The sequence below is a fragment of the Colobus angolensis genome, unplaced genomic scaffold, assembly GCF_000951035.1.
Source record: "Colobus angolensis palliatus isolate OR3802 unplaced genomic scaffold, Cang.pa_1.0 Scaffold286, whole genome shotgun sequence".
Lineage (NCBI taxonomy): Eukaryota > Metazoa > Chordata > Mammalia > Primates > Cercopithecidae > Colobus > Colobus angolensis.
The window spans coordinates 1,347,087-1,367,312 of NW_012116110.1; the positions used below are offsets into that span (position 1 = coordinate 1,347,087).

General features: G+C 38.6%; 1 protein-coding gene across 2 annotated transcripts in view; it reads left to right on the forward strand.

Annotated features, from left to right (window-relative positions):
* The window catches only part of LOC105516633 (chromosome unknown open reading frame, human C9orf135), an 83,960-nt gene that overhangs the window by 30,864 nt on the left and 32,870 nt on the right, over window positions 1-20,226 (forward strand). For both annotated transcript variants that reach the window (XM_011948895.1, XM_011948896.1), the window contains exons 3-4: window positions 5,442-5,560; window positions 6,795-6,863. In XM_011948895.1, coding sequence (XP_011804285.1) covers window positions 5,442-5,560; window positions 6,795-6,863 — 188 coding nt within the window. The remainder of the gene's footprint in view (window positions 1-5,441; window positions 5,561-6,794; window positions 6,864-20,226) is intronic.

The following is a 20,226-nucleotide window of genomic DNA, read 5'->3' on the forward strand; positions in this document are numbered from 1 at the left end:
CTCCTTTTCTACATCAGTAATCATGCCCTAATTTAACTCTTACAGAGATTAGACTTTAATTTTTCATGTATATTAGTTTGCTTAAGCAGGTGTAACTGTTACGTTGAACAAATGAGACTTAAATTTGGCAATCACTTGCACGTACATACACACACACCTGCACGCACAAACACGCAGAGACACACACATCCATATTTTTTGCCTCCACTGCCTATTTATCCTGCTTTGTGGAGTCAGTTCTTCCTTTATGCTTGGACAAAATCCTATGCAGCTTCCTTAGGTTTTATGGTCAATCTCAGATAATAAAAAGCCTATTGGTCACATTTCAATAATTAAAATATCTCATCAAAATGATGGATTTCATTTAGAGTTAAAGCTTTTCTCTTCCTCCAGCTATAACCTGCTCTAGGCTGGTAAGTAGGCAGAGGGTGTGAGGGGTAGGCCGGGTTGGATAATTTATTATTTCTCCACCTGCTCTGCTTTTCTTTTCCCCCAGACAATTAGAAGAGTCTTTTGTGCTTATTTTACTAATATTAAATATTTAATTAAGACTATTTTGTGACAAGAAGTGGTTTTATTATCTCAGAGTGATCAGGAAAAAATGAGACTTGTTATAAATTTATTTCTGCTAGACAGAGGAAAAGGAGCATCCCCTAAGCCAGGTGTGGTGGGGCACGCTTGTAGTCCTAGCTACTAGGGAGGCTGAGGCAGGAGGATTGCTTGAGTCCATGAGTTTGAGGCTACAGTAAGCTATGAATGTGCCACTACACTTCAGCATGGATAACAGTGAGACCCTATTTCTAAAAAATAAAAATAAAAATAAAGAAGAAGAAGAAGGAATAAGTTCACAAAAGCTTTCTTGAAGAGGTAGTTGTGGAAAACAATACAATTATTTTTCTGATTGCCCCCTATGAGTCTCAGTTGTTCAAAATAATAGCAGTTACATTTTCAGAGACCTCTCTTGGATCCTTTAGAATCTTTACGTGGCACTACTGAGTTAACCGAGATGTGAAACAGTGAGGATTTCCAAGGACAACACTTCTGAGAAATAAATACGGTCTTTGTGATTATTTTAAAAGATAATCAAACTTTTGTATTTTTTTTTTTTTTTTTTGGCAATGGTGCAGAAAAGCTACAGTTGGTAGGGGGAATGCTACTTAACAGGCTAAAATAAGACTGTTCCTTAGTTATGACTGAAGATCTAAGATAATAGATGCCAACTCCTCCTTTATTCTAAGTAAGTGAGATGCCAACCCACTCATGCCAAACATGCAAATTATTTGGGCAGTAACTGAGTTTTGAGCTTCTTGGTGTCTCATTCACCTTAATGATTTAAAAACAAACAAAAAAGGTTGAAATCGAAGAGATCTGGTCAAAAGAGTTTAGAAGTTGGAGGAGTTGTCTGGAGAAAGAGTACATGCTGTGAATCCAACCCCTCTAATCTTCTAAGGGGTAGGGGTGGGAAGTGTGTCCCCTTAATTTCCACCCTGAGAGTGGGGCCTCAATGATACCACCCAGGAAACCTGATGCACTGGGGTCTCACTCATGCTTGACAAAAGGCTACAGACTGGAGGGTTCCAGAAGCAGCCTGTGGCATCAGAGGGAAAAGCTTGATGTGAGAAGTACCTGAGCTTCTCATAAGGTTTGGCTCTGTGTCCCCACCCAAATCTCATCTTGTAGCTCCTGTAATTCCCACGTGTTATGGGAGGGACCCAGTGGGAGATAATTGAATCATGGTGGCAGGTCTTTCCCATGCTGTTCTCATGATAGTGCATAAGTCTCATGAGATCTAATGGTTTTAAAAACTGGAGTTCCCCTGCACAAGTGTGCGCGCTCTCTCTCTTTGCCTGCTGCCATCCATGTAAGATGTGACTTGCTCCTCATTGCCTTCTGCCAAGATTATGAGGCCTCCCCAGCCTAGTGGAACTGTAAATCCATTAAACCTTTTTCTTTTGTAAATTGCCCAGTCTTGGGTATGTCTTTATCAGTAGCATGAAAACGGACCAACACAGCTTCCTTCACTGTTGGTCAGAGGAATATACTTTCTGGGTGCCTGTAAAGAACCAAGAAAGAATTGTCAGTTGGGGACTATCTAAAATGAATCTTGCCAGCAGAACAGTCTGGCCAACCTGAAATATATAACCTGAGGAGAAGTCATAAGTGTTCTCCTCATTCCCTGTACCAGTCACCCAGGTTATGTGTCTACTGAATTTTCTTCCCGTAAGTGCAGCACATATGGGAAGAGTTCATTCTAGAAGAATAGAAATTGGGATTTAAAAATAATTCATACTCAGGAAAACAGGGAATATGAATGACATTATGAAATGAGCTTCCTCTATACATTAGATATTTTCTATATTATCATTTGTCTCAAGCTAGATTTTATTATGTAAATTAAATGGAAATTTTAGTGATTATCCTACGAGTTTGTGCTGTGCTAATTTAGCTATCTCACATACCAAATTGCCAATCTCCAGTCTGTGATATACATATATACAAAGCCCAAAAGACTTTTAAACATATGGAAGTGCTTTTATGAAGTACCATCCTTATGTCAGGTTATGAACATTTCTGCACCAAAGTGATTTTTTCACATTGAGATGGTGTAGGATTAGGTTTGCCTACATGCAACAGACACTGAAAATCAACAGAGGCTGTTCATATAGGGTTGTATTATTTCATGTAAAGGGTCTGGAGGATAGCAGGACTGGTATGAAAGTTCTATGTATTGTCAGAGACCAATTCCTTCCAGTTTTCTGCTCTGTCATCCTTGGGTAGGACTCAGGATGGCTGCTGGAAACCAGTCATTATGTCCGAATTCCAGGCAGCAAGAAGGAAAAGAAAAGAAGGACTTTTCCTGGAAGTTGTTTCCAGGAAACAACTATTTCCACTTATGCTCAATTGTCCAGAACTAGTCACTGATCATATCTAAGAGTAAAATAATCTGAAAAATGTGGTCTGCCACACCAGGCACCCAGCTAAAGTTTGGGGATTCTATTGATGAAGAAGGAATGTCTAATATTGGAAGATAACATTTGCCACTGATACAGGAGACAGAAGTTAAGAGTTGTCTTTGGAGTTGGATGGCTTCTCTTTAATTCTTGGCTCTACCACTTACAGGGTTGTAACTTAAGTCAAGAGTCTCAAACTTTTCATATCTTTATTTCCTTATGTGTAAAGTGAGAATTGTAGAGTTGTCACAAGCATTTAATGTGAAGACATTTAGAATGGTTTCTGGCCATGTGCTGTTATTATCATTATCCCCACGATTTACTATAACCTACTATGCTATAGCTAGTATAGCCTCTGGTGTTTGTTTACAAATCTAGTCGTAGAACCTAGTATGATGCCTGGCACTTAATAGATGTGGATAGATGGATGAATGAATGAGGCAGACTGCATGAGTCTTAAATTGTGGAGCTTCTACTTTTTGGCTGATTTGCCTGGGCATTACTTAATCCCTTCCAGCCTTAGTTTTCTCTTTTATAAAACAGAAATAAATTATACCAAGTGTTCTTCATTTGCACCTCCAGATCCACTCTCCACTCTTCTCACCCTGCTTTGTGCCAAGGAGACTGACCTCTAGGGTTGGCTACAATGAGCTCCTTGCCTTCTGGCTTTCCACTGGGATGGGCCCATGGGAGGCACTGGCAGGTGACCAGAGGTGGGAGGAGAGGGAGCTTGGACACTTATCCCTGTGATTTCCTCCCTGTAGGACCATGGTTTGGCAGTGGCTGGGTTTCTGTTCTGAAAGATACAACTATCAGGTGACCCTCACTTTATAGCTGTAGGTTGTTCTGTGTTACAGTAACTGTTCCACCCCCAAGGTTCTCCACTATTGCTATCCTCAGGGTGCTTCAATAGTGTTGATTTTCTTAATGGTTCCCACACGTTTATAAAGAGATCCTTCATTAAGTTCTCCTCGGTTCCCAATATGATGTTTTTCCCTTCTGATACCATGACTGATATTAATACATAACACTCAGAGGGTTGCTTTGAGAAGGTATTAAAATAATGCTTTTAAAGTGCTTAGTACATTGTCTGGCACAGAATAAGCACTCATTCTCCTCCACTAATGCTATGATTATCTGTTTCCTTTTACTGCTTTATTTTATGTTTGGCAATATCTTTGTTTCATATGATTTTCAAAGAGTTGGTTGATTTGCTGAAATATTTTACTGTTAAAAATCATCTGAGCATATCTAAGCTTAATATTTACACTTGATCTTAGCCAAAAGGCTGAGCAGCAATCTAAGCTTAATTTTTTGGTTTATCTTATACCTTCAAACAAAGTGGTGGCTACTAATTTTTTCTCAAAAGATTTTTTTTTTTTGCTGTTAAAATAAATAAGACCTAGTGTAGTGTCATCTACCATTGACGTTGGAGCCTGAACATGTAAGAAGAAGAGTAGTGAGCTAAGGGTATATGGATCAAGGCTGGGAAATTTGGCTGGGAGGATAGTAATTCAGGAGGTTGAGGTCTTAGAGAGCAGTGCTCTGAGAAGCCGAGGATCTAGAGAGCCATGGAGTAGACCAGGGAACCAGCACCAGAGACTTAATCAAAATGATTTTGACTAGGCTGGACTCCCAGTTACAGCAAAGCCTTTTTACTAAAGCAAAATGGACCCAAAGCATCAGACTATAGCCATGATACTCTTGCAGTTGAAGGCTCTGGTTTTCTAAAGAGTAGTCTCTCTTTAAAAAAAAAAAAAAAGAAACAAACAAACAAACCAGAAAATCTAGTGGTATTAATGTGTTCTGAGACTTCATGAATATCTTGGGGAATCTAGTCTTTCACATAAAGTAATGGATTTTCTTGGTGATGAGTTCTGGTTCTTGGCTCTGAAACTCCAGCTTCATGATCTTCTAGAGTTTTGTATGGAAAAAATATTGAATCCCTGACATCCAATTTTGTTCCTAAGATCCCTGAGATGCTACCCTTGATGTTTCTGCGATTGGTTTGAGTACATCTTACAGTTTGCAGATTTTCCACATGCAATAATTGCTTAGTAATTAATTGAATTATGCTCTATGATAGAGAATGAATAATAATGATGATGATGATGATGCTACCTGAAGTCCTTGTAATTTACAAAGGGATTGCTACAAAGATTTTCCTACTTAGGATTTTTAAAATATACCAACCCTGAGAAGGATAAAGAAGGAAATAGAAAGTAGGTAGAGTCAGTATATTTAACTGAATGCAGTTCTTTCTGTTTCATAGAAATACCAATTTGCTTTTTATTTCCCAATAGCATACAGTAATTGCTATTTTTACATATTTATGATGAAACAGTTGACAACTATGAGCTATCACTTATTTTTAATGTCAACTAGAGTCAACAATTAAAATCAGAATGTACTTCAATAAACACATGTTTTAGTAACTGACCATTTTTAGTGAGAATTCATTTTTCTTATATGTGGCTTCTATGTTTCCAGATGTGGGTATCAGAAACACATGAAAAGTTGTCACAAGTGTGTTTAAACACAGAATGGGCTGAAATGAAGAGCAAGGCCTTATTGAATGAGGAAACAGTGAGCTCTGGGATTATCGAAAGGTATTCTTAATACTTTTCTTTACTTATAGAATATGGACATGCAGAAAGGACTCGTATAAGTAGCAAAAAGGTATAGTGACCCCAGTTCCACACTAAAGGAACACATCAAGCACATTTGTCTCAAGCTTCCATGCTTTCTGCTCATGCTGATCTCTCTGTCTGGGAGTTTCTTTTCCTCAATTGTTTACCAATCAACTCTCTACTTATTCTGGGCCCAGCTAAAATGCCGTTTCCTCTTTATATGTGGTTTTTTTTTTTTTTTTTCTGGCCCAGGGTTCTGACTATCCAGGTTTGAACCCCAGCTCTACAATTTACTGTAAAAGTTTTTTGGTGTTTATAACCCAGCTTGTTCACCTGTAAAATGAGGATTACAAAAGCATCTACTTCATAGGGTTGTTATGAAATTTAGATGAAATAAAGTATGAAGTGTGCATAGAAGTATTGCCTGATATGCAGTAAGAATTAGGTAAGCTGTCATTAATCAGAATTAATTGCTTTTCTATTTTTGTCCTCTGAGTATTTTATGTCCTACATGACAGTTGGACTTGCATTCTAGTTATTTATATGAAGGCGTTTCCTCAGGAGTAGAGAGTTTTTTGAGGATAGAAGCTCTATCTTCGTCATAGCTGTCATCCTGCATCCTGGTACAGTGCCTCCCCATGGAAGTGTATGACACATAGCTTTTGTCTTATACTGTAATTGTTGAAAAAGGTAGTCAAAATAATGACAAAAATGCTAAAATTTCCATTGACTTGTTGAGACATTTTGTTTTATAAACTTTATGAAAGTTGCAAACATGAAAACTCTTTAAAAAGTAATCACCATAAAAATCCAACCCTAAATTAGTTTTTGTTTTGTTTTGTTTTTTGACATGGAGTCTTGCTCTGCCACCCAGGCTGGAGTGCAGTGGCATGATTTCGGCTCACTGCAACCTCCGCCTCCCAGGTTCACGCAATTCTCCTGCGTCAGCCTCCCGAGTAGCTAGGACTACAGGTGCATGCCGCCACGTCCAGCTAATTTTTTTTTGTATTTTTAGTAGAGACGGGGTTTCACCATATTGCCCAGGCTGGTCTTGAACTCCTGAGCTCAGGCAATTCGCCTGTCTTGACCTCCCAAAGTGCTGGGATTACAGGCATGAGCCACTGCACCCAGCCCCTAAATTAGTTTTACATGGCTTTGAAAGTTTACGCATTACACTCTAACAAGTTTTCTAAAAAATGTTATCTTGTTTTAGGGTCACCGGATTGCCTGCCACAGGTTTTGGAGCTGTCTTTCCTAGGCATCCACCAGATCGGAGCAAAATGTTAGTAGTCCCTAAACTGCTACAATTGTACAAAATGTTTCCTGATTCAGATGGTTTGTTTGCAGGGGTGAAGGTATGAGAGGGTGAGCCAAGGTCAACAAAATGCCCTTTACATGACATCTTTGACTTGCCTTTAACCAAATATTTTCTCCATTCACATGCATAGCATTAATAACAATAATAATACAACAGTAAATCCTCACTATTTGCAGATTCCGTATTTGTAAATTTTTGTTCTCCGTAAAATTTACCTATTTGCATCCCACAAGTCAATACTCGTAGTTCTGTCATGGTCATTTGTGGACATATGCAGAGTGGTAAAAAAGGGAAGGCACCAGATATGTACAGTCCCAGCTGAGGTCAAACAGGGTGATGCCCTGCCTTCTTGTTTCAGCTCTCATTCTATAAACGTGTTCTTTTCACAGTCTATTCAGTGACACGTTTTTCAAACTCTTATGCTTTTTGTTGGTGATCTCGTTTAAGACATCCCTCAAGCATGGTGCTGAAGTGCTGCCATGTTCCTTAGAGCAAGAAGGCTGTGATGTGCCTTTCAGAGAAAACTCATGTGTTAGACAAGCTTGATTCAGGCATGAGTTGCAGTGTTGTTGGTCATAAGTTCAAAGGTGATAAATCAAAAAATAAGATGTCTTTAAGCAGAAACAGACATTAAACAAAGTTTTATATTGATTGAGTGGTGAAAATGTGACCAGAGGCTTGCAGGAACCTAACCCTATACTTCCCCTAAGATCAATGGTTCAATATTTGCTAATTCAGTGTTTCAGCAACTTCGTAGAACATTACTATGAACAAAGAGAACTGACTTTACAACAACAGACTATTTTTACTGATATAAGAGATAAGTCTGTTTTGGCAGGGAAGCAAGAATTCTTGCTACAAAAGAAAAAAAAATCTTATCCACTCATCTTTCTAAACATAAACTTTCATTACATATAGTAAGTGATGTGTAAATACATTTCTAAGTATGACAAAATTCTAAGGATTGCATTGTGCATTATGGGGTTGTTGTGAAGATTAAGCAAGTTAATATACATCAAACAATTAGAGCAGTAATTGATGCATACATACTAAATTCTTTGCTGGACATGGTGAACCTTTCAGTTTACAAACTCATATCAGTTCAGAGAAATTTTCTTGATTTATTTTATTCTTGACCTGCTGTGTTTTCTCTGTTGTCTCTTTTGGAAATCCTTTATTTGAATGTTGGATTTCTTTTCCTGATCCTAAAACTTTCCTGTCTTTTTTCACCCTTTCTTTTTGGTCTTTACGATCTACTTTCCTCTCTGTTTCTTCAACTCTACCCTTAAATTATCTTTTTGTTTTCTGAATCCTTTTGTTTTTGTAGGATCTTTTTTTTTTTTTTTTTTGGTTTCATGACTTCAGTATCTTCTCTTTTCTATCTGAAGATGTTAATGAAAGTTTTAATGGTAGCTTAAAAATTTTTTTTCTTCCCCATGCATACTCTCTGTTTTCTCCAAGGTGTCTTTTTTTTCTGTTTTTTTATTTGTTGGTATGGTATCCATCTTCCACGCTAGAGACATTTTCCTCAGTCACCTGCTAATCAATCCTCTGCCCATGATTAAGAGATGGGGCTCTGACCCTGTGAGTGAGGCTTACTGCCTTGGAGATTCCCTGGAGGAATCTAGGTGGGTCATTATTTCAAAGAAACCTAGTACCAGTACAGTCATGCATTGTGTGATGTCAGGGATATGTTCCAAGAAATGTGTTGTTAGGTGATTTCATCGTTGTGTGAACATCATAGAGTGTATTTGCACAAACCAGATGGTCTAGCCGACTACACACTGAGGCTAGATGGTAAAATCCATTGCTCCTAGACTATCAACCTGTACAGCATGTTACTGTGATGAACAGTGTAGGCGATTATAACGCAGTGTTAAGTATTTATATATCTAAACATATCTAAACATAAAAAAGGTGTAGTAAAAATACAGAATGAAAGATAAAAAATGGTTCACCTGTATAGCGCACGTGCCATACATGTGCTCTGCAAGACTGGAAGTTGCTCTGGGTGAGTCTCTGAGTGAGCAGTGAGTCTATGAATGTGAAGGCCTAGGACATTACTAAATACTACTGTAGACTTTATAAACACTGTATACTTAGGCTACACTAAATTTATAAAAAAATTTTGTTTGTCCATTTTGCATTGCTATAAAGGAATACCTGAGACTGAGTAATTTATAAAGAAAAGAGGTTTATTTGCCTCACAGTTCTGCAGGCTGTATAAGCATGGCACCATCATCTTCTTGGCTTCTGGTGAGGCCTCAGGAAGCTTTTACTCATGGCAGAAGGTGAAGGGGAGGCAGGAATGTTGCATGGCAACAGAGGGAGCAAGAGAGAGGGGAGGAGGTGCCAGCGTCTTTTTAACTACCAGATCTCATGTGAACTCTCCTTACTGCAAGGGGGGCACCAAGCTGCTCATGAGGTACCTACCCTCATGGCCCAAACACCACTCATCCGACCCCCACTTCCAACATTGGGGATCACATTTCAGTATGAGATTTGGATAGGTCAAACATCAAAAATACATCAACAATATTTGCCTTTCTTCAAAAAGACATTTACTTTAGCTTATTGCACCTTTTTTACTTTACAGCTTTTTTTTTTTTTTTTAACTTTTGGACTCTTTTAGCAACACTTAACTTAAAATGCAAACACATTGTATAGCGGTATAAAATATTTTCTTTCTTTATATCCTTATTCTGTAAGCTTTTATTATTAAATATATTTTTTTTAACTTTTACAACTTTTTTCTTAAAAATGAAGACACAAACACACACCTTAGCCTAGGCCTACACAGAGTCCAGATCATCAATATCATTGTGTCCACCTCCACATGTTGAGCTACTGATAAGCCTTCAGGGGCAATACCATGCGCGGAATTGTCATCTTTTGTGATAACAATGCCTTCTTCTGGAATACGTCCTGAAGGACCTGCCTGAGGCTGTTTTACAGTTCACATTTTTTTTAATAAGTAGAAGAAATATACTCCAAAATAGTGATTAAAAACCATAGTATAGTAAGTGCATAAACCAGTAACAGTTGTTTATTATTGTTATCAAGTATCATTATATACTGTACATAATCGTATGTGCTCCACTTTTATATAGCTAACAGCACGTAGGCTTGTTTACACTAGCATCTCCACAAATATGAGAGTAATGCATTGTGCTAGGATATTACAAAGGCAACAACGTCAACAGAAATTTTTCAGTTCCATTATAATCTTATGGAGTCTTCATAGTACCTGCTGTCCAGCCTATTGTTGACTGAAATAGCGTTATTTGGCATGACTCTATTTTAGTCTCTCCTTTTGGGCTGGTCATATTCCCAGATAAGCCTCTTCAATCTCCCTTCTGAAGGGTGAAGAGTGGGCTGGTGCCTGTGTTCTTAGAGTGAGCAAGGCAATTGGACAGGGACATCAATATGAATAGTGCATAATGTATGGTCACTGAATTGAATTGTGTTTTTGATTAAGGACTTTCTTACCCTACAGATGAATAAATTTCTAGCTTTCTGCTAAGGAAGGGGAGGGGCAGTTACCTGGCAGTGGGGGAAGAGCTTTGGAGCATCACCTGCTTTTCAGATAGCTCTCCCCACAGGCCTTTGCTGACTTAGGATTCATTCAGCTTTCCGCTAAGTGAGGAACCACTTGTCCATCTTCTCTTGAGTTTCCAAAATTTGTTTCTCTTGTCCTTTCTCCTATTCTCCATATTATGGGTTTTAAAAAAAAAGAAAAAAGAAAAACACTTTCTTAAGTTTCTTTATGGTAGTTTTAGTGGAGGTTTTTGAGGAAGCAAGATTCGATGCTCATCTTAACTCTGATGTTATCAAGTGTCACCTGATTCGCCACCTCCTCCAGAGGACCTTCCCATACCTACTGCCACCCCACCCCCAATAACTTGGTTAGGTCCCTCACTGTGGGTCCCCATAGCACTGTATGCTTCTTTTATGCAAACACTATTAATATTTGTTGCAATTGTTTGCTTTCTTCTCGTTCTTGCTCAATTCAATGCTCCGAAGGGAAAGACTATCACAACTCTGTCCCCAGTGCCTAAAGAGAGCCTAACCTGCAGCAAATACACCACAATTAGCTCCTGAGTTAATAGATTAATTATTTCTGACGTTGAACAGCAAACTATAATAGAAGGGGATTTGGCTTATTCCTATTTTATTTGATTTAGGGGTTCAAGGCCTTTAGAGCCAAAAGTTGTTCTCAATTCTTTTTGGTAAATGCATTTGAAGACATAGTTTCTTTTAGAAAATCAGCCCTTATTAGTTTGAATTGCTAGAATGACTCATTTGTTTTATGTGATTCATGAGTATTAACAAGGAGATAAATACATGAACACCTTCAAACAGCCCCTACTAATTCCATATGTAATTCTTTCTTTCAGTTAATATACACTAATTATAGAATGTTTCATACAGTAGAATGCTGTGGTGTTTTAGAATCTGCTCTCTTGAATATTAAACAATCTTTTGCTTCTTGCCAACTCTACAGCTCTGCAAGTTAAATGTCAACTTTAAAAGGCAATGAATAAGAATGAGTTTGCTCAATGGACCAAAATATGCTTCAACTTATAAAAGAAAGACTGTAACCATAAGGTAAATTTAAGGTTTAGGTTACCTCTTAAGGGAGAAAAATCAGAATAAGGTATAGTTTTGTTATTAAGGAGACATTAGGTTGATGGACTTATCCTAATTTTTAGATAATGTCCATTATGCTGAAATGGTATTTGACTGACTCTTTCTCATAACTCAACCTATGTCCCACCTACTTTATTTTGGACCAGTGTGAAGAAGACATAACACCTTTCCCCCATAAGTGGATAGCAAACATCTCAATGAAACTAATTGAAAATCAGAACAGCTAGAATGTTTGACACCACCAGAACTTGTCACTCCTGACCTTAACTAAAGAAAAGGGCTCGGTGAATAATTCCTTCCACGTGCATCACAGATGGAGGAGATGGATGAAAAATAAATTTCAATATAGGGACCAGTTAGGATGACACTAAAGTGATTATCAGAGACTTAAACTTTAAAAATGAAATTTATAGACTTTGAGTCTGGATAGAGCTTATCTAGAACTAAAGCTATTGTCTTCCTTGAGAGCTGGTCTCAGTCCCATCAGTGAGTCTCCAAGGAACTGACAGTGGCCTGTGATGGGCAGAGTGAGAGTCAAGGAGGTTCAAAGACCTCTCAGGCATCAACAATGCCTGTTTGGTCTCAAACTATTAATAATACAAATGCATGTGTAGGGAGTCTCTAACATGGATAACTTATGCGACATGGATAGAGACAGTAGAGGAATAGAAACATAACAAGAGGCACGTTTCCTTTATGGCATATAGGAAAAGTGGATGGGAACATGAATATAGTTAGCAAGTCAATTTAAGAGTTTTTATTTGCCTTCCCACCTGATTCTTGGGCATTCTCAAGTAACTTTTACTTAATTTGAAAGTACACTTTACGAGGCATGGAAAACAAATTCACTAATTATCAAAAGGCCCCTGTATGTCTGATTATTTAATATAAAATCATTTTATGATTTGTTCACAGAACCAGATGATTGTAGCTAATTCATTCTAGGAAGTAAGGTTTTCCATGTACAAATATCTGGGCTGTGTCTATGACCATTAAACAAGCAATCAGACACCAAACCAGCAAAACAAACAACAACCAGAACTGTATCAAGCAGATCCAATTTTGAAAGGGAGGTGTAGTAATAGGTATAATTTTATGTTACGATCTTATTTCTCAGAAGTCCTCATTTAAATATACACATAGAGTTCCTTCTCTATTCCCACTGTTTCACTTGACTTCACTTTTTTTTCTCTTTAAAAAAAAGAAAGGAAAAAAATATATACACATATAAACGTGTGGTCCCAGGATAATGGTCCACAGAAGAAGTCAGTTTTTTTTTTTTTTGATAGGGAAAAATCAGTTCAGGTAGTGTATTTGCTGTGTGAGAAATAGGTCCGTGGGGCCCTGAGTTTGAGGGCTCCCCAGAAGTACTGAGTTCCTACTGGAGGCTGGAGAAGCACCCGAGGTAGAACTCACACAAAGTCAGCCCTAACTACTGTACTTTGTCGTTTTCAGCAAATTTGATTGCCTCCTGGTGGTAGTAATTAGTGCATATTGTTGAAATTTCATAATAAATGATTCATTTCCACATTTCATCCAAACATTTATGTAATCCACATAATGGAAGAAGAAAGAAATTAATAGTGTTTGGGATCACTGAGTAGCTTTTGGAAATTGTGTGTGGTCGGGGTGGGGCAGGGAGAGTGCTTGCTTTTTTCAGAAAGAACATGGTATAGAAAAATAGGATAGAAAACCTGGGTTCTACTTCTGGGCCTGCAATAAACCTGCTACATGACTGTGTGCTGCTTAATAGCCCTCTCTGGACTCCAGCTGTTTCCATTTGCAAAATGAGGGGATTGAACCAAATGATCTGTAAAGTCCTTTCCCACTCTAAAATTTTATGGCTCTAGGAGAAAGGCATCTATAGTTTCTATAGTTGCATAAATGGGCAAGTTAAATGAGGCCCAAAAGTAGTTCAGGCAGTTAAGTGTTCATTGTTGGGATAGAGCACTTATCCATATGTGTGTAGAGTGGTCACTTCACAGTAGCAGTAGCAAGCCTGGGCCACAGTTTAAATTCTTCTGTTTTATTCCTCTCTCTGAGACATTAGCATCTATAAAATCTTTGGCACTCTTCAGAGGAAAGGGACTACATATAAATAGTAAGAAGGATTTTTTCTTTTCTCAAAGTATAGTACAGGAAATTTATTTTCTTTTCTACTTATGCACTTGTGCTGTGGCTTGTCTCCTGGTAAAATATTACCCAGTTGTTGAACATTTTGCCAGATGAAAAAAGTTTAAAAAGTTACCCTATGGTGATGATGATATGGTATGATTTGTGTCCCCACCCAAATCTCATCTTGAATTATAATCCCCATAATCCCCACACGTCAAGGCAGAGACTGGGTGGAGACAACTGGATCATGGGGGCAGTTTCCTCCATGCTGTTCTCTTGATAATGAGTGAGTTCTCACCAGATCCGATGGTTTTATAAGGGCCTTTTCCCCTTTCGCTGACTCTTCTCTCTTCTGCTGCCCTGTAAAGAGGTGCCTTCCACCATCATTGTAAATTTCCTGAGGCCTCCCCAGCCATGTTGAACTGTGAGTCAATTAAACCTCTTTTCTTTATAAATTACCCAGTCTTGGACAGTTCTTTATAGCACTGAGAGAATGAACTAATACAGATGAGGAGGAGGGTAACAACAAAAATAAGCAAAGAGGAGAGTTGGGTGATGAAAGGCCATGAGGGTGAGATAGGCTTGAATTCAGTTATTGATTCTCCAACTTATTCATTGTAGGACCTTTCATTTTTGTCTGGCCAGCTTTCTTCTTTTGGACAACATCTTCTCACCTATTCAAAGTAATTTGACTAGGCCATATTATGGATGGCTGACTCTGTTCCCCACTTCTACCTCCCCACAAGCCTAAGTATTGGGCACAAGATCCAGAGCAGGCTGTTCAGAGGATAGTTATTGGAGTTCTAAAGAAGATGCCCTCTTCTTCTCCAGTTACAAGTTACAGAGGACATCCCGCTTCTGTGGAAGTATCTGTGTAAAAATGAAATTAAGCAGAGGTATGGGAAAAGACAGTTCTGATGATATTCTTCTTATATGAGCTAATATTTTCCTTTAATTTTTACCTATTAAGTTTGAGTTGGGTTTCTATAACTTATACTAATACTGATAAGCAAACACTTACATGATGCTTATTATGTACCAGGCACTATTCTAAGTGTTTTATATATGTTAACTCAGTACTCCCTACAAAAACTCCATGAATTGGTTTCATCATTATCTGCATTCTGTGATGGGAAATACAGAAGCACAGAGAAGTAAATAACATGTCCAAACTCTCACAGCTGGCCAGGGATAACGGCCAGTATTTGAGCTGAGATAGTTTAATGCCAAAGCTCACAGCCACTCTTCTGTGCTGCTTCTCTGATTAACAGGCCAACTAAGAGACCTCTGGCACACACTTAAGTTTCCTGAACATCACTTACCTCTGTAAACATGGAGAGAGTAATTGCTATATTTAGGCAGGCCAGGCCTTGAGCACTGGATTAGTCAGTATTCTCCGAGAAACAAAACCAATATGATATATATGAGGAGATTTATTATGTGCTTATGTGGTTATGAAAGCCAAGAAGTCCTACCGTCTGTCTTCTGTAAGCTGCAGGGCTGAGAAAGCCAGTGACGCAATTCACTTAGAGTCTGAAGGCTGGAGAGCCAGGGGAGATGATGGTGTAATTCCTGGTTCAACTCTGAAAGCCTGAGAACTAGAGGGACTGCTGATGTAAATCCCAGAGCTCAAATGCCAGATAACTAGGAGCTCAGATGTCCAAGGTCAAGAGAAAATGGATATCCTAGCTCAAGAAGAGAGAAAATGTACCCTTCCTCTTTTTGTTCTGTTTAGGCCCTTCATGAATTGGATGACGTTTACCTACATTGGTGAGGGCAAATCTTTATTCAGTCCAATGATTCAAAAGCTACTCTATTTTGGATTAGCAAAATAGATGGACAGAAACAGACAGAAATAATGTCTTACCTGCTATCTGGGCATCCTTTGGCCCAGTCATGTTGACACATAAAATTAGCCATGACAAGCACTAAGCTTATAAAGGAAATACTGGTGAAAAGTTATTTATCCATTTTGAAATTTCTCAAATCAAATGTTCCATTTCTTAAACTACCCGGGCTCCTGGTTCCTTAGACATGCCTAGGTCCTGGCTTGACATTTTTGCCCTGTGAGGCAGCAATGCTACCTGAGTGCATATCACCAACTTGAATTTCCTGAAATGGATGACTTGACTGGTACTGAGTGGTGACGGCTTACTAGTTGGCAAGTTTGCTGAATTAATTTCAGAGTCAACCTAAATGCGATTTTTCTTTGCGTTATCCTTGCATATAGGATATCTCTCCTTAGCTGATGTTTGTTGAAGTCAAATGACCGAGAAGGTGTGGGATATTGGTGTTAGTATTTGGGGTTGTGACTCAGGTCCTGATGAGTTTGGTTTGGAATTTGGATTGTGTGCTTTGGCAAAGGATATTTTAATGGCAGGTAACAATAAACTATTCTATCACTATCCTTGCATTGTAATTCAAATAATTTGATAAGAAAATATATGTGAAAGCACCACATATAGTACCTGTTAGATCTGAAGTTTTGGCATCCCGATGGGCTGATGGCTGACTCAGACCATCCTTTGCTTCCTGTAAGTCTTTATTGAGTCTAACTTTATTACAGTAGCCATTCAAATTATATCTGCCAAGTGGAAAGTCCAGTTTCTTTGTAGTTTTGAGTGTGCTCAGTGAGGCTCTAAAACTAGCATTATGAAGATAGGCTTATATGATTTATCTTGTGGTCACTAGTTTGCAGAGATGGCCACAGCACTTTGTTCCCTCCCTGAATATGCATGCTGCTGCTCCCAGGAAGAGGCTGAGGTTATTTGCCTGCCTTCTGCACCTGGGCTGGCCTGGTGACTGGTTTTGATTAATAGAATGTGGCAGAAAGATATCCTGGATTTCTGAGTACAGACATTAAGAAAAATAGTAGTTTCTACTTTCTGATTCTCAGATCCTAGCTGAAATGCTGTGAGAAGCCCAAGACACATGGAGAAGCCACATGGAGGAGAATCAAGGCTTGTGTTTGACAGCTCCAGTGAAATTCCCAGACAATAGACAAAACAAACTGGAGCCATGTGAATGAACTGTCTTGGATCATCCAGCCCAACCGAACCTCTGGATAACTGTAGCTCTAACTAACATCACACGGAACAGATAAACCACCCAGCTAAGCTAATCATTCCACAGAATAATCAGAGATAATAAAATAGTTGTTTTTTTTTTTTTTTTTTTTTGAGATGGAGTCTCGCTCTGTCGCCCAGGCTGGAGTGCAGTGGCCGGATCTCAGCTCACTGCAAGCTCTGCCTCCCGGGTTTATGCCATTCTCCTGCCCCAGCCTCCTGTAGCTGGGACTACAGGCGCCCCGCCACCTCGCCCAGCTAGTTTTTTGTATTTTTTAGTAGAGACGGGGTTTCACCGGGTTAGCCAGGATGGTCTCGATCTGCTGACCTCGTGATCCGCCCGACTCGGCCTCCCAAAGTGCTGGGATTACAGGCTTAAGCCACCGTGCCCGGCCCAATAGTTGTTATTTTAAGTTACTTTTAAGCCATAACAATAGGTAATTGAAACAACCTTCATATCTCTTAATACCATCTTATACGGTCATTTCTTCTGATATTAAGCCTATAGGTATAGTTTTTGCCATTTTTAATCTATCAGAGTTGCAAGAAGTTCAAATTGTGGGGACGGATGAGCTAATAAAACAATGTGCACAATAATCAACTCAAAATGGACTGAAGATTTCAGTGTAAGACCTGAAACCATAAATCTCCTAGAATAAAACATAGAGAGAAACCTTCTTGACATTGGTCTTGGAAATGAAATGATTTTTTGGACAGACATCAAAGGTACAGGCAGCAAAAGCAAAGCAAACAAACAAAAACAAAAATGAGACTACATCAAACAAACAAACAAAAAGCTTCTTCACTGCAAAAGAAACAAAAATGAAGCTGGGCGTGGCGTCCCCAGCACTTTGGGAAGCCAAGGGCAGTGGATCACTTGAGGCCAAGAATTTGAGATCAGCCTGGCCAACACGGTGAAACCCCATCTCCACTAAAAATCCAAAAATTAGCTGGGCATGGTGGCACATGCCTGTAATCCCAGCTACTCGGGAGGCTAAGGCAGAAGAATAGCTTGAACCTGGGAGGCGGAGGTAGGAGTGAGCCGAGGTCATGCCATTGCACTCCAGCCTTAGCGACAGAGTGAGTGAGACTCTGTCAGAAAAAAGAAAAAAAGAAAAAGAAACAAAAAATGAAAAGGCAACCTATGGATGAGGAGAAAATATTTGTAAGCATATATCTGAAAAGAGCTTCATATCCAAAATTTACAAGGAACTCATACAACTTATTAGTAAAACAAACAAACAAAAAATAGCCTGATAAAATGAGCAAAGGACTTAAATAGGCATTTTTCCAAAGAAGACATACAAATGGCCAATAGGTATTTTAAAAGGTGTTCAACATCACTAATTACCAGGCAAATATAAATCATAACCACAATGAGATACACTTCATGCCTGTTGGGATGACTATTATCAAAAAGACAAAAGATAAGTGTGGGCAAGCATGAGGAGAAATTGGAAACCTTGAACACTGTGGGTGTGTAAAACAGTACAGCCATTATGGAAGGAAGTATAGAAGTTCCTTAAAAATAAAAAGTAGAACTACAATATGATTTATCAGTCACGCTTCCAGGTACACATCCAGAGGAAATGAAACCAGTATCTTGTAAAGGTATCTGTACCCCCATCTTCATTGCAGCATTATTCATAATTGCCAAGATGCAGACTCAAACTAAGTATCTGTTGATGGATATTATTTCACCTTAAAAAAGAAGGAAACCCTGCAATTTGTGACAACATGGATGAACCTAGAGGATATGATGCTAAGTGAAATACAGACCCAGAAAGAAAAATACTGCATAATCTCACTTTTACATGGAATCTAAAACGTTGAATTTATAGAAGCTGAGAGTAGAATGGTGGTTCCAGGACCTGAGGGGTGGGAGAAATAGAGAGATGTTGGTCCAAGGGTGCAAAGTTTCAGTCATGCAAGATGAGTAAGCGCTAGAGATGTAATGTACGGCATGAGGATTATAGTTGAAATCATGTGTCACATATTTGAAATTTGCTAAGAAAGTAGATCTGAAGTGTTCTCATTGCAAAGAAAGGTAACTATGTGAGGAGATGGATATGTTAATTAACTTGACTGTAGTAAAAAACAGTTTAATATGTACATATGTATCAAAACATTATATCATGCACTTTATACATGTACAGTTTTGATTTAAAATAATTTAAAAAGCCCAAAGTGAGTGGCAAAGATTTTTTAAACATCAGGGCTGTGGAATTTATATTTAAGCCTGACATTTCCTTTAATCCCATGTGTATTAATAAAGAGCCTGTATAACTAGTATTACTCTTCATAATATTTAAAGTTTATGTAGTTGTCATAGAAAATCATTAGTTATAATTACTTAAAATGAAGACTTCAGTTGATGTCAGTGAATAGTAGTGTACTATGCATCTTTCAGCTACAGAGGTGGTTTCACAGGAATGAGAGTTTTCCAGAATTTCAGAAATCTTTGCTGCTATCTGTATTTAATTTGATTCTGTATTTGACAGTTACAGAGTTAAATTATTACCCAACCATTTAAATCTTATATTGTTCTTTCAAGTGGCTTTTTAAAAGGAAATTGAGGAAATTACATTTGTTCCACATATCTGAGTTAATTCTTTCAATATAACCATTTAGTGAGTGCATACTATTTACTAAGAAGAGTTAGGCACTGGGAATATAGAAAAAGACATCAGCTCATTTGTCCAATGTATGAGACGGAAAAACAACCAATTAATACTTATGCATCAGCCAAGGAATATGCTTGGCTGAAAGTAACAGAAAACCTAACTAATAGCAGCTTGAATAATTAAGACATTTATTTGGTCACCTGGCATGAAATATAAAGTCAAGGAGTCCAAAACTGGTATGGCACTTAAACAATGTCATCAAGAATTTGGATCTTTTTGTCTTTCTTCTTTATAAATCTTATTAAGTAGCTTTTGTCCTTGCGATCTCAAGATGGTTGCTATGCCTCCAATCCCCATTCTGTTCCAGAAAGAAAGAAGTGAAAAAGTAAAGAGGTAAAGGGAAACCCTCCCCAGGATCTTCATCCTACATCTATTTCACGAACTGTGGCTTGGCCACCCATGGCTACATGATTGTTTTCAGCTTCTAAGTAGAGAAAGACAAGGGAGAAGGGAATTTGGAGTAAGTGTTGATTGGGCCAGACTACCTGCCACAACACACTAGGGGCGAACATGATGCAAGGGAGCACTGCATCAGATTTGGGAGGTCAGGAAAGGCTTCTAGGTAGAAGCAACACCTGAGCTGAGTCACAAAGTCTGAGCTGGAGTCAGCCAGATCAACAGGAAAGAAGGGGACCCTAGGCAGAGGATGAAGGATGTACAAAAAAGGCAGGGAGGCCTGGCGTGGTGGCTCACACCTGTAATCCCAGCACTTTGGGAGGCTGAGGCGGGAGGATCACCCGAGGCCAGGAGTTCAAGACCAGCCTGGCCAACATGGTGAAACCCCGTCTCTACTAAAAATACAAAAGTTAGCCA